At 44.4% G+C, this 27,213-nt stretch overlaps 1 protein-coding gene across 1 annotated transcript; it reads left to right on the top strand.

Moving 5' to 3' along the window:
- The first annotated feature begins 401 nt into the window (after window positions 1–401).
- On the top strand, window positions 402–27,213 carry LOC137247846 (uncharacterized). The gene is made up of 2 exons (XM_067778780.1): window positions 402–539; window positions 26,143–27,213. The coding sequence occupies exons 1-2, from the start codon at window positions 479–481 to the stop codon at window positions 26,868–26,870; spliced, it is 789 nt and encodes a 262-aa protein (XP_067634881.1). The 5' UTR covers window positions 402–478; the 3' UTR covers window positions 26,871–27,213.

The raw sequence follows: 27,213 nt of genomic DNA, 5'->3' as shown, positions 1-27,213 counted from the left end.
CGATTGCCGCTTAATGTGAATTGCCAAAATATGTCGCTCTGTGAGGCGCTGCTGCTGCTACGTGTCGCGCAGCGTAATGTGCGCGTACCTTTAGTTATCATTCACAATGCTGAATGCCTTTATGAAATTGTTGGTATTAAGGTAAGGCCACATTAGGCTGCACTACGCAGCACTGCACTGAACTACAAAATATTCTTTGCATGTATTCTTATGAGACAATTCACACCTAGCGTCAGCAGTACTGCGCGACCCGGCACAGCGCGGCAAATTTGATCAACTAGGCAAAAATGCCGCTTTGGGAAGTGTCGCGCAGTGCTGCTGCCGCTAGGTGTGAATTACCGAGCGGCAAAATATGTTTACAATATTATTATTGGCCTAGTTTAATATATTTATTAACAAAATGCAAATAAACGAGGAACAGCTTATTATTTTAATAAGTAATTATCCCGAACTTTACAATTTACAAAATGAGCATTACATGAATACTACGAGGAAAAACAATATTTGGGCCGAAATCTCAAAGGAAATTGGAGCAGATGGTGAGTAAACTGTTTTTGTTCTTGCGTTTGCATTTTCCGAGAGGTTGCGTTGAATATATCCATGTTTTAGTTAAATAATAAATCATTCACGCTTGCAGACAGTTTACAGCGAGGGTAATGAATTTATTGCAACAGGTGATAAACTATAATCAATTGCGTAAGGAGCCAATGAAGACACTAAAGGTTTAATCGTGGTCTTTCCGCTATTATTGTTATGGCTTAAAAAAGCCTTAAAGGTGACAGTGTAATCGAACTTTACCCCTAAGACGTTCAAAATTTGCATTTATTTGTTCGGTGAAGGTACCAGGTCGTGCGAGCTGAAGTAACCAGAAAGTCTGGGAAGATAGGAGTTTATTCTAGAAACTAATTCGTCTTTTTGTAGGGAAAAATCAAGAGGAGCACGACGCAAATTGGAAGAGAAGCTCGGCCTTAGATCTCTTCGGAGGTTATCGCGCCTTACATTTATTTTAATTTTATAAATCGTCTATTGGAGGGCTAGGTTCGGTTGTCATTATCGTGCAGTCGTCGGCGTAAGAAACTATAGTTGTTGTTGTAGCAGTGCTTCGCCATACAATAGGTGTGACCGATCACAAATTGTGATCAATATCCTCTAACGGGAGTCCAAGGAAACTTGCTGTTTCAACAGGGGTGGACCATAATGTGAGGGGTGTTAGAGGTGTTGGTTCCACATTACAATTAAAGAGATGGTTGGTGTCATGTAGGGACACATTGCAAGCAGGGCATACATTTAGTATGTCGGGGTTGATTCTGGATAGGTATAGGTTAACCTGTTACAGTATCCAGATCGAAGTTGAGCTAGAGTGACTCGCCTTGTATAATCTATCTAATCTAATCTAATATATATTATAAACTAGCCTTTACCCGCGGCCCCGTCCGCAAGGAGAAAATGAAATATGTGGGCTATTCACGTTAGCCTGCTTATAAAGTTATCTGTTTAAAATTTTTTTTCTGTCTAATGCATTTTATTTTTGTAATTGAGTAAACAAAAGAACTCTATGAGCTGATAACCTGATAGGATCCCAAAATGATAACGAAATTATCCAGAAAAGGCCACGAAATGACCCCGACGCTATCGCGGACGGATCCCGAAAACCATCCAGAAACGCCCCGGAAGTGTTTCCAAAAGTTCCCGAAGTAGTCTCAAAAAAACCCGAAATGACAACGACACGATTCTAGACTTATCCAGATAACCACACAGAAATGATGCCTGAAGGGTACCAAATTGATTCCGAAATAGTCCCGAAAAAGTTCCGAAATTACCCTGACGGGCTCCCGGACGGATCTCAGAAACCATCCAGAAAATATCCAGGAAGGGTCCCTAAATTATACCGACTAACTCCAGAAAAAGTTCCGAAATGGCTCCGAGGGGATCCACGATGGATCGCGAAAACCATACAGAAATGATTCCGGAAGGATTCCAAAATGATCCCGAAATAGTCCGGAATTGACCCAGATGGGATCCCGCACAGATCCAGAAATGATCCCGGAAGGGTGCAAAAACTATCCCGGAAAAGTAACAAAAAATCCCGAAATGGCTCCTACGGCATCCCGGACCGATCCAGAAATGATCTCGGAAGGGTCCACAAATGATCCCAAAATGGTCCCGAAATGACCCTGATGGATCCGGCAAACCATCAAGAAATTATGCCGAAAGGGTCCTAAAATGATCCCGAAATAATACAGAAAAAGTCACGAAACGACCCCTAGAGGATCCCCAAATGATCCCGTATTAGCCCCGAAAAGGTCCCGAAATAACCCCGACGGGATCCCGGACAAATCCCGAAAACCATCCAGAAAAGATGCCGGAAGGAATCCCAAATGATTCCGTAAAAGTCCCGCATTGATTCCGACGGGATCCCGAACGGATACCGAAAATCATCCAGAAGTGATGCCGGAAAGGTCCTCAAATGATGACCTAATAGTCCCGAAATGACCCTTAAGGGGTCATGGACGGATCCCATAAACCATCCAGAAATGATCCCGATATATTCCCGAAGAAGTCCCGAAATGACCCTGACGGGATCCCGGACAGATCCCGAAATCCATCCAGAAATGATCTTGGGAGGGACCCCAAATGATCCCGAAAAAGTCCCGCAATGATTCCGAGGGGATCCTGATCGGATACTGATAAACATCCTGAAGTGATGCCGGAAAGGTCCTCAAATGATCACCTAATACCAAAATGACCCTGACGGCATCCCGGACTGATCCCAAAATCCATCCAGAAATGATCTTGGGAAGGTCCCAAAATTATACCGAAATAGTCTCGGAAAAGTTCAGAAATTACCCTGACGGGTTCCCGGACGAATCCTGAAAGCCATCTCTAAATGATCCCGAAAAAGTCCCGAAATGACCCTGACTGGACCCCGAAAGGATCCCGAAAACTATCCAGAAATGATGCCGGAAATGTCCTCAAATTATCACCTAATAGTTCCGAAAAGACCCTGACGGGATCCCGAACGGATCCCGACAACTATCTAGAAATGATGCCGAAAGGGCCCGCAAATGATCCCGTATTAGTCGAGAAAAAGTCCCGAAATGAACCCGACGGGATGCCGGACGAATCCCAAAAACCAGCCAGAAATGATGCCGGAAGGGACACCAAATGATCCCGAAAAAGTCCCGCAATAATTCCGACGGGATCCTGAGCGGATACCGAAAACCATCCAGAAGTGATGCCGAAAAGGTCCTCAAATGATCACCTAATAGTCCCAAAATGACCCTGACGGCATCCCGGACAGATCCCGAAATCCATCCAGAAATGATCTTGGGAGGGTCCCAAAATTATCCCGAAATAGTCTGGGAAAAGTCCAGAAATTACCCTGACGGATACCGGACGAATCCTGAAAACCAATCTTAAATGATGTCGAAAAAGTCCCGAAATGACCCTGATGGGACCCGGAAAGGATCCCGAAAACTAACCAGAACTGATGCCGGAAAGGTCCTCAAATGATCTCCCAATAGTTCCGAAAAGACCCTGACGGGATCCCGAACGGATCCCGACAACTATCCAGAAATGATACCGAAAGGGCCCGCAAATGATCCTGTATTAGTCGAGAAAAAGTCCCGAAATGACCCCGACGGGATGCCGGACGAATCCCAAAAACAATCCAGAAATGATTTTGGAAGGGACCCCAATGATCCAGAAAAAGTCCCGCAATTATTTCGACTGGAATCTGAACGGATACCGAAAACCATCCAGAAGTGATGCCGGAACGGTCCTCAAATGCTCACCTAATAGTCCCAAAATGACCCTGAGGGCATCCCGGACAAATCCCGAAATCCATCCAGAAATGATCTTGGGAAGGTCCCAAAATGATCCCGAAATAGTCTCGGAAAAGTCCAGAAATTACCCTGACGGGTTCCCGGACGAATCCAAAAATGATGCCGGAAAGGTCCTCAAATGATCCCCTAATAGTTCCGAAATGACCGTGACGGGATCCCGAACGGATCCCGACAACTATCCAGAAATTATGCCGAAAGGGTCCGCAAATGATCCCGTATTAGTCGAGAAAAAGTCCCGAAATGACCCCGACGGGATCCCGGACGAATCCCAAAAACCATCCAGAAATGATGCCGGTAGGTATCCCAAATGATCCCGAAATAATCCCGAAATGACCTCGTCGGCATCCCGGACGGATACCGAAAATTATCCAGAAATGATGCCGGAAAGGTCCACAAATGATCCCCTAATAGTCCCGAAATTACCCTGATGGGATCCCGGACGGATCCCGAAAACCATCCAGAAATGATGCCGGAAGAGCCCCCAAATGATCCCGAAAAAGTCCCCAAATGACCCCGACGATATCCCGGACGGATCCCGAAAACCATCCAGAAATGATGCCGGAAGAGCCCCCAAATGATCCCGAAAAAGTCCCCAAATGACCCCGACGAGATCCCGCACGGATCCCGAAAACCATCCAGAAATGATGCCGGAAGAGCCCCAAATGATTCCGAAAAAGTCCCCAAATGACCCCGACATACTCCAGAAAAGGTTCCGAAATGGCTCCGAGGGAATCAACGACGGATCGCGAAAACCATACAGAAATGATTCCGGAAGGATCCCGAAATAGTCCGGAAATGACCCAGATGGGATCCCGCACAGATCCAGAAATGATCCCGGAAGGGTCCAAAAACTATCCCGGAAAAGTAACAAAAAATCCCGAAATGGCTCCTACGGCATCCCGGACGGATCCAGAAATGATCTCGGAAGGGTCCCCAAATGATCCCAAAATGGTCCCGAAATGACCCTGATGGATCCGGCAAACCATCAAGAAATTATGCCGGAAGGGTCCCCAAATGATCCCGAAATAAAACAGAAAAAGTCACGAAACGACCCCTAGAGGATCCCCAAATGATCCCGTATTAGCCCCAAAAAAGTCCCAAAATGACCCTGACGGGATCCCGAAAGGATTCCGAAAACAATACAGAAATGATGCCGGAAAGGTCCTCAAATGATCCCCTAATAGTCCCGAAATGACCGTGACGGGATCCCGACAACTATCCAGAAATTATGCCGAAAGGGTCCGCAAATGATCCCGTATTAGTCGAAAAAAGTCCCGAAAGGACCACGACGGGATCCCGGATGAATCCCAAAAACCATCCAGAAATGATGCCGGTAGGTATCCCAAATGATTCCGAAATAGTCCCGAAATGACCTCGTCGGCATCCCGGACGGATCCCGAAAATTATCCAGAAATGATGCCGGAAAGGTTCCCAAATGATCCCCTAATATTCCCGAAATTACCCTAATGGGATCCCGGACGTATCCCGAAAACCATCCAGAAATGATGCCGAAAGGGTTCCCAAATGATCCCGTATTAGTCGCGAAAAAGCCCCGAAATGACCCCGACGGGATCCCGGACGGATCCCGGAAACCATCCAGAAATGATGCCGGATGAGCCCCAAAATGATCCCGAAAAAGTCCCCAAATGACCCCGACGAGATCCCGGACGGATCCCGAAAACCATCCAGAAATGATGCCGGAAGAGCCCCCAAATGATCCCGAAAAAGTCCCCAAATGACCCCGACGATATCCCGGACGGATCCCGAAAACCATCCAGAAATGATGCCGGAAGAGCCCCCAAATGATCCCGAAAAAGTCCCCATATGACCCCGACGACATCCCGCACGGATCCCGAAAACCATCCAGAAATGATGCCGGAAGGGTCCCCAAATGATCGCGAAATAGTCCCGGAATGATTCCGGAATAGTCCCGAAAATGTTCCAAAAGAACCCCGACGGGATCCCGGACGGATCCCGTAAACTATACAGAAATGATCCCGGAAGGGTCCCAAAATGATTCCGAAATAGTCCCGAAAAAGTCCCGAAATTACCCCGGCGTAATCCCGGACCGATCCCGAAAACCATCCAGAAATGACCCCGGAAGGGTCTCGATATGACCCTTACGGGATTACAAATAAGGTGAAGCTAATTATAAAACCATGTTAATAAGGCAGCAGGCGCATTGGAGCGAATAAAAAGTTAGATAGAAACATACAGGTAAAGCTAATAAAAGCGTGCTAATAAAAACAATTGATGGAGGGCGGATGGCGGGAGTAGAGGAGAGGACCACTGATCGTTCCTCCAAAATTGTCTAGATCTCGTTCTGTATGTACCAGATACCAAAAACTATTGATTTAGGAGAAAATTTAGATTGAGTTATAACAATTTATGGATTTTACACCAGAGGGGAGATAAAGGGGGGCGGGCGAAGGGTGTCACTGCTTACTTTGTAAGCCCTCGACTTAATTGACCCCTTGAGTCTGTGATATTGGTGAAGGCCAGTATACGTAAAGTTATAATGTGTAAAAATTATGAAAAATAATTTCTCGAAGGGTCGTGGGACCCCCGCCCCTCTTTCCATGTTCGAAAAAAATTTCGCTAGTAGACTACTGTCTGTGTCCCAAATTTCATCAAAATCCGTGTAGCCATTCTGGCGTGATTCAGTCGCAAAGACGAAAAAATATAATAATTAAATTATAACTGTTCCTAGGGGGCGGGGACCATGCCCCTTTTGAAAAATATATAGCTAGTAGATCCTTCTAGACTATTGGCTATATGTGTGCAAAATTTCATCCAAATCGGTCCAGCCGTTCTTGCGTTATTGAGTCACAAAGACAAACGTCTGGACAAACATCCAAACATCCAAACATCCAAACATCCAAACATCTAAACATCCAAACATCTTCACATCCAAACTTTGCCATTTATAATATATTGTAACGAATTTTCTGCAAATCCTCTTATTTGCAATCCTCTGCTAAGTTCGAATCACTAAACTGTTGAATAAATAACTCCAATATTGAATGATGGAAAAATGGCCTTTATTAAGTACTTCACAATAACACTCAAACTGTGCAACGAATAGCTTAATAACCAAACTGATATCTTAAAGGAAACTGACTTTCAAAATAATAGTGCTATTGCTCGCTAGATATCGTCTTACTCGTAACTGCTTGACAATTCAAATCAAACTGAATTCCTTCTTACTCGCTGGCGCCGCTTTTATAGTTTACGCTGCATACTTCTAGGCTCTTCGATTTCCAGAAGTTACTAGTTGTTTCGGCTACAAAATCGCCAGCCACAACTACGTGCACAAATTATTGCTCTCTCTTGTGACAACTCAGATAAGGTATATGCATGTGTTTGTAGTTTACAGTCTCCCGCACACACATAAGCGTATAAGTAAATTCATCGGTGTGTGACATCTCATCTCTCGCTGCCTTGTATGTAAATGTTGCTCGTCGGAATGTGTACATATGGGTAGACGCAATTATTGATTCGTTTATGTAGATACATAATGATTGAATTATTGATGTGCATTCACGTCACTGCTTAGATCGGCTTAGAGCTGGCAGCACTCCTTAGTTTTGCTAATATTCGTAACACTGCCCTCCACCTAAGTCTGATCGTCCCGATCAGACAAATCTCTCGATCTAAACGCTGCTAATCTCTCCAAATGAACCACTTTCATTTTGGTTCGTGGTTTGGTAGTGGTTTGTATGCGGTACACTACATCGTTGATCCGTTTTACAACTTTGTATGGGCCTTCCCAGTTACACTGCAATTTCGGGGACAACCCTTTTTTTCGTTGTGGGTTGTATAGCAGCACCAAATCTCCTTCCTGAAACCCTTCCGAATTAATTGCTTTATCGTACCTCGCTTTCATCTTGTCACTCATAATCTTTGCTCGTTGCCTTACCAGATCGTGTATCTCTCTCAGCTCTTCTTCTAAGACATCAGTGGATTTCTTGACATTCCTCTCCGCATCGGCATCTATCCCATACTTCAAATCAGCTGGCAGTCGAAGGTCATTGCCAAAAATTACCTTTGCGGGAGTTTGGCCCGTTGTGTCATGTACTGCCGATCGGTAGGCCATCAAGAATAATGATATGTGTGTATCCCAGTCCTTATGGTACTTGTCGACTACTTTCCTTAAATGCTCCTCCAATGTTCTATTGAAACGTTCCACCATACCATCGGACTGAGGATGCAATGCAGTTGTCCGTGTTTTTCGAATGCCCAACTTCTTGCACAGTTCTTGGAACACAGCTGATTCAAAATTCCTGCCTTGGTCAGAATGTAACTCCATTGGTACACCATACCTTGCAACCCATTCGTTTTTAACCACTTCTGCTACTGTTTCTGCTTCTTGGTTTGGGATTGGGTATACCTCTGGCCATTTACTGAAATAATCCATAACCACCAGTACGTATTTGTTTCCGCGGTTGCTAGTAGGAAATGGACCTGCGACATCCATGGCGATCCTTTCAAATGGTGCACCTGAAATATACTGCTTCATATGGCCACGACTTCGGGTTTTGGGCCCTTTCGCTCTGTTGCATACCTCGCAATTGGCAATCCACTCGGTGACCGACTGACGGCAACCAACCCAATAGAATCTCTGCTTAATTTTCTCGAGTGTCTTCGTGATTCCAAGATGGCCTCCACTTGGACCATTGTGCAACTCGCTGAGCACGTCAGGAATCCTCTTTCTGGGAACAACTATAAGTTTCTTCTTGCACTGACCATCCTCACTCTCCCATACTCGATGCAAGCAACCGGATATCAATTCCAAACTGTTCCACTGTGCCCAATATGACTTCGCAATGGGACTCTCTGCTGACATATCCTCTCTGCTTGGTCTTTCGTTTCGTTCGAGCCCTTGCATAACATGTGACAGACCTGTATCTTCTAGCTGACACTTTCTTAGTTGTTCCTTGTCCCATTCATCCGTACACGTTATAGTCATTAGCCGGACATCTATAATGTCTTCTTTAGCCTCGGCCTTTGAACAGTGCTTGCATTCCAAACTACATGGCCTTCGTGACATTGCATCGGCATTTCCATGGGTACTACCTTTTCGATGCTCAATGGAAAAGTCATAGCTTTGAAGTCGCTCGATCCACCGTGCCAATTGTCCTTCCGGATTACGGAACTGCAGAAGCCATTTCAATGCTGCGTGATCTGTCCTGACATGGAATCGCTGGCCGTAGAGGTATTTGTGAAAATGTTTAATGCACTCTACCAATGCCAACAGCTCTCTCCGCGTAACACAGTAGTTCCTCTCTGGTTTTCCAATCGAACGGCTGTAATATGCAACTACCTTCTCCTGTCCATCGACCAGTTGTGATAAAACGCCTCCTATAGCATATCCACTCGCATCTGTATCTAGAATAAATGTTGCTCCTGGAATCGGATATGCTAACATTGGGGCAGTGCACAAACGCTCCTTCAATGTTTGGAAAGCCACTTCTTGCTCCTTCTTCCATTCAAAAGCTTTGTTTTTTCTTGTAAGCTCATGGAGGCTATGGGCTACGCTGGAAAAATTTGGTACAAATCGGCGGTAATATGTGCACAGCCCAAGAAAACTTCTCAATTCATGTAGATTCTGTGGTCTTGGCCAATCCTGTACAGCCTCTATTTTTTCGTTCGCAGTGCAGATGCCCTCTGTCGTTACCTTGTGACCCAAATAATTGACTTCCTTTTTAAACAGCGCACACTTTTTGGGACTTAACTTCAGACCAGCGCCAGCTATTCTCTGGAAAACTTCCTCCAAGTTCTTAAGATGTTCATCAAAGTTCTTGCCCAATACGATGATGTCGTCCAGGTACACCAAGCATGTTTTCCAATGTAGTCCTTTCAGTACCTGGTCCATGAGTCTCTCAAAAGTAGCTGGTGCATTACAAAGTCCAAAAGGCATCACTGTAAATTGCCAAAGACCATCACCGACACTGAAGGCTGTTTTCTCTTTATCTTCCGCCTTCACCTCCACTTGCCAGTAGCCGCTTTTCAAGTCCAGCGTGGAAAACCATTTCGTACCAGATAGCGAGTCCAGAGTGTCGTCAATTCTTGGCAATGGGTAGCTATCCTTTTTCGTTACGTCATTCAACTTCCGGTAGTCCACGCAAAACCTCATTTTTCCATCCTTTTTTTTTACAAGTACTACCGGTGAGCTCCATGGACTAGCTGATGGTTCGATGACGCCTGTCGTTCATTTCTTGAATGATTTGACTCACAACTTCCCGCTTCGCCAGTGGAACACTACGTGGAGCTTGACGGATCGGTCTCGCATCTCCAGTGTCAATTTGATGTTTCACAACGTTGGTGCGGCCTGGTTTAGAATCATCCTGGTCAAATATGTTCGCGTACTTTAGGAGCAGTTGTTTTGCCTTACTCTGATATGCTTCCTCTAGTCCCTGCATCCATGCCGTGATGTCATTTGAAAGATCAGTATTACTAGCTGAAACGTGTTCCTGGAGCTGTTCACAGTTAATAACCACTTCAGCCTCTTGGCATCTTCCCAAAATAGCTCCTTTAGTCAGTTTGAGTGGTGACTCGAACTCATTGAGTACTCTTACCGGAATACGTCCATCTTGTTTTGTCATAGCCAGGGTTTTTCCTACAAGTATGTTTAGTGCTGATTTGTTTGCTGCTTCGACAACCCACAATTTGTTTGTCCCACAATCTCCATCAACCTTTGCCCAGATGACTGCTTCGGATTTTGGTGGTATTTGCTGACTCTCTTCCACCAGCACTCGTTTACTGCTGTAGCCTCTCTCGTAGCCGAAATTAAGTGGTACATCCATGTTTTTATATCGCATCGTCTTGCTTTGCATGTCGATCTTGATGCCCTGGTCGATTAAGAAGTCCACTCCAATTATGATTTCATCAACAATTTCTGCCACTATAAAATTGTGTACTACCATGACGTTCCCAATTGCGACTTCACATTCTACTTCTCCAATTACCTGGGTGTCCTCTCCCGTGGCTGTACGTAATCTTGCTCCAAGCAATGGTCTTATCTTTTTGTTGACTAAATCCGCTCGAATGATGGAATGAGATGCACCCGTATCTACAGTCAATAACCGTTCCTTTCCGTCCACATGTCCTCCAACAGTAAGGTTGCTCGATCTTCTTCCAATCTGCGAGATAGAGATTATGGGGCATTCAATTGCGGGAGCCAGCTGTCGCCCCTTGCGGCTGACTCGATTTAGTTTAACGATTGAGTGGTCTTGGATATTTGCTCATCACCTTCTGCTCTGCGTTTACGACCACCCACATTGTTGGAGCTATTGGGACCGCTGCTGCAATGTCGTGCAATATGACCTGGGTTGCCGCACTTGAAACATTTAATAACTCCGGCATTTTTCTGTTGTGATCCCTTCAGTGCTTCCAAAATAGTGTCTACCCAATCTGGTCTTTCCACTTCTACACGATGAGCTTTGTATGCTGGTTTACTCAATAGTGAGGCCGTTTCCTGAGTCAATGCATGTGATACCGTTTCAGAAAATGTCAGCTTTGGGTTTGCGTATGTAGCTCGCTTCGTTTCCACGTCCCGTATGCCATTTATGAAACTCTGGATTTTTACCCTTTCAGTGTATTCCACGGGTGCGTCCGCATTTGCAAGATGAGCCAATCTTTCAATATCTGAAGCAAACTCCTGCAATGTTTCATTTGCTTTTTGGTAGCGGTTTTGCAACTCAATTTGGAATATCTGTTTCCTATGCTCGCTTCCGTAACGTCTCTCTAAAGCGCTCATCAATGTTTCGTAGTGGTTCCGCTCGTACTCTGGGATGGTCTGTAAGATTTCCGCGGCAGGCCCTTTCAGTGCCACGAACAGAGCTGCAACTTTATCTTCAGCATTCCATTGGTTCACTGCTGCGGTCTTCTCAAACTGTAGCTTAAAGACCTGAAAAGGAACAGAACCGTCAAAGGATGGTGTCTTTACCTTTGGATTACTCGCTGAAACAGCTGGGCGGTTTAGTTGTAACTGCTCCATACGACCTTTTAACGCTTCTATTTCGGCATCAATTTTGTCCTCGAGTTGTAAAATTTTTGCATCCTGCTCTTCCAGTTTCACAAAGAGCTGCGCTGATACCTGTTCCGAAATTTGTGCCGACATTTCAGATATACGTGCCTCTTGCGCTTCCAGTTGAGATGCCAAATATGTCTTCTGTTCTTCCATCTTGGATGTTATACGTGTCTCCTGCGATTCTAGTTGTGATGCCATATATGTCTTCTGTTCTTCCATCTTGGATGTTATACGGTTCTCCTGCGATTCCATATATGTCTGCTGTTCTGCCAGTTGAGATGACACTGTCGATGTTTGAGCAGATATTGCAGCTAAAATCATGTTCAAGTCTGTACTGGTAACCGTCTGCGATGTTTCGTTCTTCTCTTCAATTTTTGTTGTCTCCTCGCCATCAAGATGAAAGACATGCTCTTCCACATCAATTCCTTCTGCTTCCATTGCTTCTCGTAGCCGTGCCTGAAGTTCGAGTTTAACGCCGCTTGTATTCAATCCACGGCTCTCCAACTCCTTCTTCAGTTGCGGGATCTTCAATTCACTTAACTTTGCCATGTCCTTGTTGTCCTCTAGAATTTATTCAACAATTCCTCTTCTGACACCAATTGTAACGAATTTTCTGCAAATCCTCTTATTTGCAATCCTCTGCTAAGTTCGAATCACTAAACTGTTGAATAAATAACTCCAATATTGAATGATGGAAAAATGGCCTTTATTAAGTACTTCACAATAACACTCAAACTGTGCAACGAATAGCTTAATAACCAAACTGATATCTTAAAGGAAACTGACTTTCAAAATAATAGTGCTATTGCTCGCTAGATATCGTCTTACTCGTAACTGCTTGACAATTCAAATCAAACTGAATTCCTTCTTACTCGCTGGCGCCGCTTTTATAGTTTACGCTGCATACTTCTAGGCTCTTCGATTTCCAGAAGTTACTAGTTGTTTCGGCTACAAAATCGCCAGCCACAACTACGTGCACAAATTATTGCTCTCTCTTGTGACAACTCAGATAAGGTATATGCATGTGTTTGTAGTTTACAGTCTCCCGCACACACATAAGCGTATAAGTAAATTCATCGGTGTGTGACATCTCATCTCTTGCTGCCTTGTATGTAAATGTTGCTCGTCGGAATGTGTACATATGGGTAGACGCAATTATTGATTCGTTTATGTAGATACATAATGATTGAATTATTGATGTGCATTCACGTCACTGCTTAGATCGGCTTAGAGCTGGCAGCACTCCTTAGTTTTGCTAATATTCGTAACAATATATTAGATATTAGATATTAGATTAGATATTAGATTAGATTAGATGGCAAAGTTTGGATGTGAAGATGTTTGGATGTTTGGATGTTTGGATGTTTGGATGTTTGTCCAGACGTTTGTCTTTGTGACTCAATCACGCAAGAACGGCTGGACCGATTTGGATGAAATTTTGCACACATATAGCCAATAGTCTAGAAGGATCTACTAACTATATATTTTTGAAAAGGGGCGTGGTCCCCGCCCCCTAGGAACAGTTATAATTTAATTATTATATTTTTTCGTCTTTGCGACTGGATCACGCCAGAATGGCTACACGGATTTTGATGAAATTCGGGACACAGACAGTAGTCTACTAGCGAAATTTTTTTCGAACATGGAAAGAGGGGTGGGGGTCCCACGACCCCTTCGAGAAATTATTTTTCAATAATTTTTACACATTATAACTTTACGTATACTGGCCTTCACCAATATCACAGACTCAAGGGGTCAAATAAGTCGAGGGCTTACAAAGTAAGCAGTGACACCCTCCGCCCGCCCACCCCCCTTTATCCCCCCTCTGGTGTAAAATCTATAAATTGTTATAACTCAATATAAATTTTCTCCTAAATCAATAGTTTTTGGTATCTGGTACATACAGAACGAGATCTAGACAATTTTGGAGGAAGGATCAGTGGTCCTCTCCTCTACTCCCGCCATCCGCCCTCCATCAATTGTTTTTATTAGCACGCTTTTATTATCTTTACCTGTATGTTTCTATGTAACTTTTTATTCGCTCCAATGCGCCTGCTGCCTTATTAACATGGTTTTATAATTAGCTTCACCTTATTTGTAATCCCGTAAGGGTCATATCGAGACCCTCCGGGATCATTTCTGGATGGTTTTCGGGATCGGTCCGGGATTACGCCGGGGTAATTTCGGGACTTTTTCGGGACTATTTCGGGATCATTTTGGGACCCTTCAGGGATCATTTCTGTATAGTTTTCGGGATCCGTCCTGGATCCCGTCGGGGTTATTTTGGGACATTTTCGGGACTATTCCGGAATCATTTCGGGACTATTTCGCTATCATTTGAGGACCCTTCCGGCATCATTTCTGGATGGTTTTCGGGATCCGTCCGGGATCCCGTCGGGGTACTTTCGGGATCATTTGCGTACCTTCGAGAGATAAATTCTTGATGGTTTCCGGAATCATTACGGGACTTTTTCGGGGTCAGTTTGGGTCCTTTCCGTAATCATTCCTGGATGGTTTTAGGGATCCGTCCGGGATCCCGTCGGCGTCATTTTGGGACTTTTGCGGGATCATTTGGGGTCTCTTCCGGCATCATTTCTGGATGGTTTACGGGATCCGTCCGGGATCCCGTCGGCGTCATTTTGGGACTTTTGCGGGATCATTTGGGGTCTCTTCCGGCATCATTTCTGGATGGTTTACGGGATCCGTCCGGGATCCTATCGGGGGCATTTTGGGACTTCTGCGGGATCATTTGGGGTCTCTTCCGGCATCATTTCTGGATGGTTTACGGGATCCGTCCGGGATCCTGTCGGGGTCATTTTGGGACTTTTGCGGGATCATTTGGGGTCTCTTCCGGCATCATTTCTGGATGGTTTACGGGATCCGTCCGGGATCCCGTCGGCGTCATTTTGGGACTTTTGCGGGATCATTTGGGGTCTCTTCCGGCATCATTTCTGGATGGTTTACGGGATCCGTCCGGGATCCTGTCGGGGTCATTTTGGGACTTTTGCGGGATTATTTGGGGTCTCTTCCGGCATCATTTCTGGATGGTTTACGGGATCCGTCCGGGACCCTGTCGGGGTCATTTTGGGACTTTAGCGGGATCATTTGGGGTCTCCTCCGGCATCATTTCTGGATGGTTTACGGGATCCGTCCGGGATCCTGTCGGGGTCATTTTGGGACTTTTGCGGGATCATTTGGGGTCTCTTCCAGCATCATTTCTGGATGGTTTTCGGGATCCGTCCGGGATCCTGTCGGGGTCATTTTGAGACTTTTGCGGGATCATTTGGGGTTTCCTCCGGCATTATTTCTGGATGATTTACGTGATCCGTCCAGGATCCTGTCGGGGTCATTTTGGGACTTTTGCGGGATCATTTGGGGTCTCCTCCGGCATCATTTCTGGATGGTTTACGGGATCCATCCGGGATCCTGTCGGGGTCATTTTGGGACTTTTGCGGGATCATTTGGGGTCTCTTCCGGCATCATTTCTGGATGGTTTACGGGATCCGTCCGGGACCATGTCGGGGTCATTTTGGGACTTTAGCGGGATCATTTGGGGTCTCCTCCGGCATCATTTCTGGATGGTTTACGGGATCCGTCCGGGATCCTGTCGGGGTCATTTTGGGACTTTTGCGGGATCATTTGGGGTCTCTCCCGGCATCATTTCTGGATGGTTTTCGGGATCCGTCCGGGATCCTGTCGGGGTCATTTTGGGACTTTTGCGGGATTATTTGGGGTCTCTTCCGACATCATTTCTGGATGGTTTACGGGATCCGTCCGGGATCCTGTCGGGGTCATTTTGGGACTTTTGCGGGATCATTTGGGGTCTCTTCCGGCATCATTTCTGGATGGTTTACGGGATCCGTCCGGGATCCTGTCGGGGTCATTTTGAGACTTTTGCGGGATTATTTGGGGTCTCTTCCGGCATCATTTCTGGATGGTTTTCGGAATCCGTCCGCGATCCCGTCAGGGTCATTTCGGGACTATTTCGGGATAATTTGGGGTACCTGCCGGCATCATTTCTGGATGGTTTACGGGATCCGTCCGGGATCCTGTCGGGGTCATTTTGGGACTTTTGCGGGATCATTTGAGGTCTCTTCCGGCATCATTTCTGGATGGTTTACGGGATCCGTCCGGGACCATGTCGGGGTCATTTTGGGACTTTAGCGGGATCATTTGGGGTCTCCTCCGGCATCATTTCTGGATGGTTTTCGGGATCCGTCCGAGATCCTGTCGGGGTCATTTTGGGACCTTTGCGGGATCATTAGGGGTCTCTTCCGGCATCATTTCTATATGGTTTTCGGGATCCATCCGGGATCCCGTCGGAGTCATTTCGGAACTTTTTCTCGACTAATACAGGATCATTTGGGAACCTTTCCGGCATCATTTCTGGATAGTTTCCGGGATCCTTCGGGGATCCCGTCAGGGTCATTTCGGAACCTGTGACTAATGCGGGATCATTTGGGGACCCTTTCGCCATCATTTCCGGATGGTTTTCGTGATCCGTCCGGGATACCGTCAGGGAAATTTCGGGACTATTTGGGGATAACTTGGGAACCTTTCCGGCATCATTTCTGGATAGTTTCCGGTATCCGTCGGGAATCCCGTCAGGATCATTTCGGAACTACAAGGGGATCATTTCATTTTTCATTTTTCTTTAAGGGGATCATTTCACCTTCCAGCATCATTTCTGTATACTTTTGGGGATCCGTCCGGGATCCCGACGGGGTCATTTCTGGCCTATTTCGGGATCATTTTGGGGTACCAACCGGCATCATTTCTGGATGGTCCGGGATCCGTCCGGGCTCCCATCGGGGGAATTTCGGGAATTTTTCGGGATCATTTGGGGTCCCTTCCGGCATCATTTCTGGATCGTTTTCGGGATCCGTCCGAGATCCCGTCGGGTTTATTTTTTTACTTTTTCGGGAAAATGTCAGGGAATTTCGAGACTGTTCTTGGATCATTTGGGGATCCTTCAGGGATAATTTCTGGATGTTTTTCGGGATCCCGTCGGGGTAATTTTGGGACTTTTTCACGACTATTTCGGGGTCAGTTGCCCTTAAAGATCATTTCTGGGTGGTTTTCGGGATCCGTCCGGGATCCCGTCAGGGTTATTTCGCGCCTTTTCGGGACTATTTCGGGATCATTTTGGGACCCTTCCGGGATAATTTCTCTATGATTTTCGGGATCTGTTCGGGATCCCGACGGAGTTTTTTCGGGACTTTTTCCGGACTATTTCTGGATTATTTGCGGACGTTTCAGAGCTCAGTTCTGGATGATTTTCGGGATCTGTCCGGGATCCCGTCGGAGTTGTTTCGGGGTAATTTTGGGACCCTTCCAGGATAATTTCTTCATGATTTTCGGGATGGGTCTGAGTTTTTCGTGACTTTCGGGACTTTTCCGGGATCATTTGAGGATCCCTCCAGAGTCATTTCTGGATGGTTTTCGGGATCCCGTCAGGGTCATTTCGGGCCTTTTTCGTGACTACTATTTCGGAATCATTTTGGGACTCCTCCGGGATAATTTCTGGGCGATTTTCGGGATTTGTCCGGGATCCCGTCAGAGTTTTTTCGGACTATATCGGGATCATTTGCGGACCGTTCAGGAATCAATTCTGGATGGTTTTCGGGATCCGTCTGGGATCCCGTCAGGGTCATTTCGGGACTTTTCGTGACTACTTCGGGATTATTTTGGGACCCTTCCGGCATCATTTCTGGATAGTTTTCGAGATTTGTCCAGGATCCCGTCGGCATCATTTCGTGACTATTTGGTGTCATTTAGGGACACTTCCGGGATCATTTTAGGTCTCTTCGAAACCGGTAATTCAGCACACATGGCCGTGGATTTACGGCAAATTATTCGTAATTAAAATTCGGTATGTTTTATCTTTAATATATCTCAGCTTTTTCGTTCTATTTTTAAATGAATCCTGTAACGAACTATTACACCTATAATTAAAATTTTTGTAATATTTTAACCAACTGAATACCCGAAAAAGCAACACTGCTTTCATTTAAAAACTTCTTTTTGGTTTTAGCTAATTGTAGTTTCACTCCTTTGTTCTATGAGTAGTAATTCTTTCACCCCTGTCATATCAATTAATTTAACTTAGAAACAAAATGTATTTTTTTTAATTCGAAAAAAGTGTATTGTATTATTCATGTAAGCGTGCCCATCAGCTCAGTTAGTTCTTTTTTTTTACTGTATTAAAAAATAAAATACATTGACAGAAAAAAATTTTAAACAGACAACTTGATAAGCAGGCTAACGTGAATAGCACATATATTTTATTTTCTCCTTGCGGACGGGGCCGCGGGTAAAGGCTAGTATCTAATCTAATTCTAATATATATTATAAATGGGAAAGTTTGGATGTTAAGATGTTTGGATGTTTAGATGTTTGGATGTTTGGATGTTTGGATGTTTGTCCAGACGTTTGTCTTTGTGACTCAATAACGCAAGAACGGCTGGACCGATTTGGATGAAATTTTGCACACATATAGCCAATAGTCTAGAAGGATCTACTAGCTATATATTTTCAAAAGGGGCGTGGTCCCCGCCCCCTAGGAACAGTTATAATTTAATTATTATATTTTTTCGTCTTTGCGACTGAATCACGCCAGAATGGCTACACGGATTTTGATGAAATTTGGGACACAGACAGTAGTCTACTAGCGAAATTTTTTTCGAACATGGAAAGAGGGGTGGGGGTCCCACGACCCTTCGAGAAATTATTTTTCATAATTTTTACACATTATAACTTTACGTATACTGGCCTTCACCAATATCACAGACTGAAGGGGTCAAATAAGTCGAGGGCTTACAAAGTAAGCAGTGACACCCTCCGCCCGCCCCCCTTTATCACCCCCTCTGGTGTAAAATCCATAAATTGTTATAACTCAATCTAAATTTTCTCCTAAATCAATAGTTTTTGGTATCTGGTACATGCAGAACGAGATCTAGACCTCTCCTCTACTCCCGCCATCCGCCCTCCCTCAATTGTTTTTATTAGCACGCTTTTATTAGCTTTACCTGTCTGTATGTTTCTATCTAACTTTTTATTCGCTCCAATGCGCCTGCTGCCTTATTAACATGGTTTTACAATTAGCTTCACCTTATTTGTAATCCAGTAAGGGTCATATCGAGACCCTTCCGGGATCATTTCTGGATGGTTTTCGGGACCGGTCCGGGATTACGCCGGGGTAATTTCGGGACCGTTTCGGGACTATTTCGGGATCATTTGGGGACCCTTCCGGGATCATTTCTGTATAGTTTACGGGATCCGTCCGGGATCCCGTCGGGGTTATTTTGGAACATTTTCGGGACTATTCCGGAATCATTTCGGGACTATTTCGCGATCATTTGGGGACCCTTCCGGCATCTTTCTGGATGGTTTTCGGGATCCGTGCGGGATCTCGTCGGGGTCATATGGGGACTTTTTCGGGATCATTTGAGGGCTCTTCCGGCATCATTTCTGGATGGTTTTCGGGATCCGTCCGGGATATCGTCGGGGTCATTTGGGGACTTTTTCGGGATCATTTGGGGGCTCTTCCGGCATCATTTCTGGATGGTTTTCGGGATCCGTCCGGGATCTCGTCGGGGTCATTTGGGGACTTTTTCGGGATCGTTTTGGGGCTCATCCGGTACCATTTCTGGATGGTTTTCGGGATCCGTCCGGGATCCCGTCGGGGTCATTTCGGGACTTTTTCGCGACTAATACGGGATCATTTGGGAACCATTTCGGCATCATTTCTGTATTGTTTTCGGAATCCTTTCGGGATCCCGTCAGGGTCATTTTGGGTCTTTTTTGGGGCTAATACGGGATCATTTGGGGATCCTCTAGGGGTCGTTTCGTGACTTTTTCTGTTTTATTTCGGGATCATTTGAGGACCCTTCCGGCATAATTTCTTGATGGTTTGCCGGATCCATCAGGGTCATTTCGGGACCATTTTGGGATCATTTGGGGACCCTTCCGAGATCATTTCTGGATTCGTCCGGGATGCCGTAGGAGCCATTTCGGGATTTTTTGTTACTTTTCCGGGATAGTTTTTGGACCCTTCCGGGATCATTTCTGGATCTGTGCGGGATCCCATCTGGGTCATTTCCGGACTATTTCGGGATCATTTTGGGATCCTTCCGGAATCATTTCTGTATGGTTTTCGCGATCCGTCGTTGATTCCCTCGGAGCCATTTCGGAACCTTTTCTGGAGTATGTCGGGGTCATTTGGGGACTTTTTCGGGATCATTTGGGGGCTCTTCCGGCATCATTTCTGGATGGTTTTCGGGATCCGTCCGGGATATCGTCGGAGTCATTTGGGGACTTTTTCGGGATCATTTGGGGGCTCTTCCGGCATCATTTCTGGATGGATTTCGGGATTTGTGCGGGATGCCCTCAGGGTCATTTTGGGACTATTAGCTGAGCATTTGAGGACCGTTCCGGCATCACTTCTGGATGGTTTTCGGTATCCGTTCAGATTCCCGTCGGAATAATTGCGGGACTTTTTCGGGATCATTGGGGTCCCTTCCAAAATCATTTCTGGATGGTTTTTGGGATTCGTCTGGGATCCCGTCGGGGTCATTTCGGAACTTTTTCTCGACTAATACGGGATCATTTACGGGCCCTTTCGGTATCATTTCTGGATAGTTGTCGGGATCCGTTCGGGATCCCGTCAGGGTCTTTTCGGAACTATTGGGAGATCATTTGAGGACCTTTCCGGCATCATTTCTGGTTAGTTTTCGGGATCCTTTGCGTTTCCCATCAGGGTCATTTCGGGACTTTTTCGGCATCATTTAAGATTGGTTTTCAGGATTCGTCCGGTATCCGTCAGGGTAATTTCTGGACTTTTCCCAGACTATTTCGGGATAATTTTGGGACCCTCCAAAGATCATTTCTGGATGGATTTCGGGATCTGTCCGGGATGCCGTCAGGGTCATTTTGGGACTATTAGGTGATCATTTGAGGACCTTTTCGTTATCACTTCTGGATGGTTTTCGGTATCCGCTCAGGATCCCGTCGGAATTATTGCGGGACTTTTTCGGGATCATTTGGTGTCCCTTCCGGCATCATTTCTGGCTGGTTTTTGGGATTCGTCCGGCATCCCGTCGGGTTCATTTCGGGACTTTTTCTCGACTAATACGGGATCATTTGCGGGCCCTTTCGGCATCATTTCTAGATAGTTGTCGGGATCCGTTCGGGATCCCGTCAGGGTCTTTTCGGAACTATTAGGTGATCATTTGAGGACATTTCCGGCATCATTTCTGGATAGTTTTCGGAATCCTTTCGGGGTCCAGTCAGGGTCAATTCGGGACTTTTTCGGGATCATTTAGAGATGGCTTTCAGGATTCGTCCGGGAACCCGTCAGGGTAATTTCTGAACTTTTCCGAGACTATTTCGGGATAATTTTGGGACCTTCCCAAGATCATTTCTGGATGGATTTTGGGATCAGTCCGGGATGCCGTCAGGGTCATTTTGGTATTAGGTGATCATTTGAGGACCTTTCCGGCATCACTTCTGGATGGTTATCGGTAACCGATCAGGATCCCCTCGGAATCATTGCGGGACTTTTTCGGGATCATTTGGGGTCCCTCCCAAGATCATTTCTGGATGGATTTCGGGATCTGTCCGGGATCCCGTCAGGGTCATTTCGGGACTTCTTCGGGAATATATCGGGATCATTTCTGGATGGTTTATGGGATCCGTCCATGACCCCTTAAGGGTCATTTCGGGACTATTAGGTCATCATTTGAGGACCTTTCCGGCATCACTTCTGGATGATTTTCGGTATCCGTTCGGGATCCCGTCGGAATCAATGCGGGACTTTTACGGAATCATTTGGGATTCCTTCCGGCATCATTTCTGGATGGTTTTCGGGATTTGTCCGGGATCCCGTCGGGGTTATTTCGGAACCTTTTCGGGGCTAATACGGGATCATTTGGGGATCCTCTAGGGGTCGTTTCGTGACTTTTTCTGTATTATTTCGGGATCATTTTGGGACCCTTTCGGCATAATTTCTTGATGGTTTGCCGGATCCATCAGGGTCATTTCGGGACCATTTTGGGATCATTTGTGGACCCTTCCGAGATCATTTCTGGATCGGTCCGGGATGCCGTAGGAGCCATTTCGGGATTTTTTGTTACTTTTCCGGGATAGTTTTTGCACCCTTCCGGGATCATTTCTGGATCTGTGCGGGATCCCATCTGGGTCAATTCCGGACTATTTCGGGATCATTTTGGAATCCTTCCGGAATCATTTCTGTATGGTTTTCGCGATCCATCGTGGATCCCCTCGGAGCCATTTCGGAACTTTTTTTGGAGTTAGTCGGTATAATTTAGGGACCCTTCCTGGATACTTTCTGGATGGTTTCTGAGATCCGTCCGGGAGCCCGTCAGGGTAATTTCGGAACTTTTTCGGGACTATTTCGGGATCAATTTGGTACCCTTCAGGCATCATTTCTGTGTGGTTATCTGGATAAGTCTAGAATCGTGTCGTTGTCATTTCGGGTTTTTTTGAGACTACTTCGGGAACTTTTGGAAACACTTCCGGGGCGTTTCTGGATGGTTTTCGGGATCCGTCCGCGATAGCGTCGGGGTCATTTCGTGGCTTTTTCTGGATAATTTCGTTATCATTTTGGGATCCTATCAGGTTATCAGCTCATAGAGTTCTTTTGTTTACTCAATTACAAAAATAAAATGCATTAGACAGAAAAAAAATTTTAAACAGATAACTTTATAAGCAGGCTAACGTGAATAGCCCACATATTTCATTTTCTCCTTGCGGACGGGGCCGCGGGTAAAGGCTAGTATATTATAAATGGGAAAGTTTGGATGTTAAGATGTTTGGATGTTTGGATGTTTGTCCAGACGTTTGTCTTTGTGACTCAATCACGCAAGAACGGCTGGACGGATTTGTATGAAATTTGGCACGCATATAGCCAATAGTCTAGAAGGATCTACTAGCTATATATTTTTTTAAAAGGGGCGTGGTCTCCGCCCCCTAGGAATAGTTATAATTTAATTATTATATTTTTTTGTCTTTGCGACTGAATCACGCCAGAACGGCTTCACGGATTTTGATGAAATTTGGGACAGAGATAATAGGCTACTGGCGAAATTTTTTTCGAACATGGAAAGGGGGAAGGGGGTCCCACGACCCCTTCGAATAATTACTTTTTAACAATTTTTACACATTATAACTTTACGTATACTGACCTTCACCAATATTACAAACTCAATGGGTGAAATAAGTCGAGGGCTTACAAAGTGAGCAGTGATACACCCCCCCCCCCTCCTTTCCCCTCTCGTGCAAAATCTATAAATTGTTATAACTCAATGTAAATTTTGTCCTAAAATCAATAATTTTTGGTATCTGGCTCATACAGATCGAGATCTAAACAATTTTGGAAAAACGATCAGTGGTACTCTCCTCCTCCCGCCATCCGCCCTCCATCAATTGTTTTTATTAGCACGCTTTTATTAGCTTTACCTGTATGTTTCTTTGTAACTCTTCATTCGCTCCAACGCGCCTGTTGCCTTATTAACATGGTTTTATAATTATCTTCACCCTATTTGTAATCCCGTTTGGGTCATATCGAGACCCTTCTGGGATCATTTCTGGATGGTTTTCGGGATCCGTCCGCGATCCCGCCGGGGTCATTTCTGGACTTTTTCGGGACTATTCCGGGATTATTTTGGGACCCTTCCGGGATCATTTGTGTATAGTTTTCGTGATCCGTCCGGGATTCCGTCGGGATTATTTTGGGACAATTCCGGGATCATTTCGGGACTATTTCGCGATCATTTGGGAACCCTCCCGGCATCATTTCTGGACGGTTTTCGGTATCCTTCAGGGTAATTTTGGGACTTTTTCTCGACTAATACGGGTTCATTTGAGGTACCTTCCGGCATCATTGCTAGATGGTTTTCGGGATCCGTCCAGGATCCAATCAGGGTCATTTCGGGACTATTTCGGGATCATTTGGGGTACCTACCGGCATAATTTCTGGATGGTTTTCGGTATCCGTCCGGGATCTCGTCGGTGTAATTTCGGGACCTTTTCGGGATCATTTGGGGCTCTTCCGGCATCATTTCTGGATGGTTTTCTGTATCCGTCCGGGATGCCGTCGGGGTAATTTCGGGACTTTTTCGCGACTAATACGGGATCATTTAGGAACCCTTTCGGCATCATTTCTGGATGGTTTTAGGGATCCGTCGGGATCCCATCAGGGTAATTTCGGGACTATTAGGGGATCATTTGTGGACCTTTCCGGCATCACTTCTGGATGATTTTCGGTATCCGTTCGAGATCCCGTCGGAATCAATGCGGGACTTTTTCGGAATCATTTGGGATTCCTTCCGGCATCATTTCTGGATGGTTTTCGGGATTTGTCCGGGATCCCGTCGGGGTTATTTCGGGACCTTTTCGGGACTAATACGGGATCATTTGGGGATCCTCTAGGGGTCGTTTCGTGACTTTTTCTGTATTATTTCAGGATCATTTTGGAACACCTTCAGGGATCATTTCTGTGTGGTTCTCTGGATACGTCTAGAATCGTGTCGTTGTCATTTCGGGTTTTTTTGGGACTATTCCGGGAACTTTTGGAGACCATTTCGTAGATTTTTCTGGATAATTTCGGAATCATTAGGGATCCTATCAGGTTATCAGCTCATTTAGTTCTTTTTTTTACTCAATTACAAAAATAAAATGCATTAGACAGAAAACAAAATTTTAAACAGATAACTTGATAAGCAGGCTAATGCGAATAGCCCATATATTTAAATTTCTCCTTGCGGACGGGGCCGCGGGTAAAGGCTAGTATTATATAATTAAATATGGATATATTGTTTTTTACTTTAATATTGTATTTGAATTTATTAAATATATCAAGCCGTTTGGCCAATTTGTGGCATAAAAAATATTATATAATATATAATTAAATATGGATATAAAGTTTTTTACTTTAATATTGTATTTGAATTTATTAAATATATCAAGCCGTTTGGCCAATTTGTGGCATCAAAAATATTATATAATATATAATTATATATGGATATAAAGTTTTTTACTTTAATATTGTATTTGAATTTATTAAATATATCAAGCCGTTTGACCAATTTGTGGCATAAAAAATATTGTACTTCATTGCGACTGCAGTGTGGAAAATCACCTTATTTCGGCAGTTGTTTCGGAAGCGGCCTATCTCAGAAAACGTTTGAAGAAATCCATATTTCAGATTTTGTTTAATAACGCCTTATCTGACCTCAAATTCAATACATTTTGACATTATGCATAAAATCCTGAGATAGGGCGTTTCGGAAACAGCTGCCGAGATAGAACGATTTTATATGGTTAAACTTAGATTAGTTGTTTACATTAGTAATGTATTTGAATTTATTAAATAAATTATATAATTTAACTTCGACGAGTTCCTTGTAGTGCAATATCATTCTGCCATGACACGGTTCCTTGAGGTGAATTGAAGTAGTCCTTAAGTTTATCCCGTACCTGTATGGCGTTATTGTGCAGAGCACAAGTGGCCAGGATGACATTATCTACGTGTTCTGGGCTGAGGCATATTTTTCGATAGTACACTCGAAATTTCTGAGATAAAATTCCGAACGCATTCTCGGAAACTCTTCGGACTCTGCTGTGCCTATAATTATAGACCTTTTTCTTCATATCGGTTAGTTGTGAGCCAGGATAAGGTCGCATAAGATAGGGTTTCAAAGGGAAAGCTTCGTCACCAACTATAACGTGTGGTATTTCAATGTTAGTTCCTGGCAATTTTTTTGTGCCTGGTATATTCAAACTGTTATTTTCCAGTCGCCTAGCCAAATCTGAACGCGAAAATATACCAACGTCGCTATTTTTCCCCAAATCGCCTACATTGACATAAATGAATTTGTAGTCTGCGTCTACTAGGGCGAGCAGAACAACAGAAAAGAACTTCTTATAATTGAAGAAGAGGGAGCCCGTTTTTGGGGGAGCGAAAATCTCCACATGTTTTCCATCGAGTGCTCCTATGCAGTTACTATAGTTCCATTTTTCAGAAAATTCCCTTTCTATTTTCTTCCATGTGCTCTCATTAGGTGTTGATTACTACTTCTGACAACACGTCCCATAATGTTTTGCAAGTGGAATGCACTATATCTGCTACTGTTGAGTTTCCCAATCGAAAAGAAGACGCAATTGTCTTGAATGAATCGCCTGTTGCAAAAAATCTAAAAAAAAAACAAAGATATAATATGAGTATTGTTTTTTTTTTATTTCTAGAAACTTTATGTAAAGAAAAGGGGAAATCTCTAAGGGATAGCTATTCGAGAAATATTAAAAAACGAAAAACCAGAAGTGGAGATGGTGCGTCCGCCTGTAAAAGGTGGAAGTATGAGCGTCAGATGGAATTTCTCCGCCCTTATATACAGGAACGACAAAATAAAACAAATTTCCAAAGGTCCGAATCGGCTTATGAGAGCTTTAGTGAAGAGTCTTTGCAAGATGACGATACTATAAGCCTACCCCGAACTTCTTCATCGACAACAAGAACATCAACTCCTAGTGCCAAGAAAAGAACTCATCAGTCGCAACCTTCAGTAGGTAGTGTTTTACAAAATTTTTTAACCAGTCGGCAAACAGAAGTACCGCAATCAACAGCAACTGGAAGTCCAATACATTCCTTCTTCAAGACAATGGCAGACTCCGTTTCAGTTTTACCCTTGGACTTGCAATTGAAGGCAAAGAATAAAGTTTTTTCAATTGTGCCAGAAGTGGAAGAGGAACATTTAGAAAGGAGCTCAAGGAGTACTCAGCAGGTCTACGATGATCGTTCGCGAAACTCGGCAGATGTACATATTCAACAAGTTGAAGAACGTTATATTGAGCACCCCGAAGATCCTTACAGTGAATATATTGAAGAGGATCCACGAGTACATGTTCAAGAAGACCCCCAAGTATGTTATGTTGTTGCACCAGGCGGCTGTTTAGTCCCACAACGCAACACATAAAATGTTAAATATAGGGCATGATTTAAATTTGAAAAATATTTCATGCCTATATGACACTACTTTCTTTTCGTGTATTTTTCTTGTATTTTTTTCTAAATTTTTTATCGTGCTCCCTCTCAATACGGCTTCAGTACTGGTGTAAGTGAGTAAACTATGTATATTCAAACAAAGAAAATACAAGAAAAATACAATATGTTTGTTAAAAACAAATCAGCCAGTTTGAATTTCGTTAGGTTTTTGTGCCATTTTAACAACCAAAAATTTATTTGGAAAAATTTGTGCATAAATACAAAACGAAAATCAAAGTCCTGGAGAAGTCATTTAAACCAAAAAGGAATCCATA

Source organism: Eurosta solidaginis, chromosome 4 (assembly GCF_040869045.1).
Source record: "Eurosta solidaginis isolate ZX-2024a chromosome 4, ASM4086904v1, whole genome shotgun sequence".
Taxonomy (NCBI): Eukaryota; Metazoa; Arthropoda; class Insecta; order Diptera; family Tephritidae; genus Eurosta; species Eurosta solidaginis.
This window is presented reverse-complemented; position numbering and strand designations above follow the sequence as displayed.

Excerpts from the sequence above, each read along its gene's own strand:
- LOC137247846 (XM_067778780.1), top strand. The coding sequence starts at position 479 with ATGAATACTACGAGGAAAAACAATATTTGGGCCGAAATCTCAAAGGAA. Across the intron at positions 540-26,142 it reads AAAGGAAATTGGAGCAGATG|AAACTTTATGTAAAGAAAAG; the intron begins GTGAGTAAACTG and ends TTTTATTTCTAG.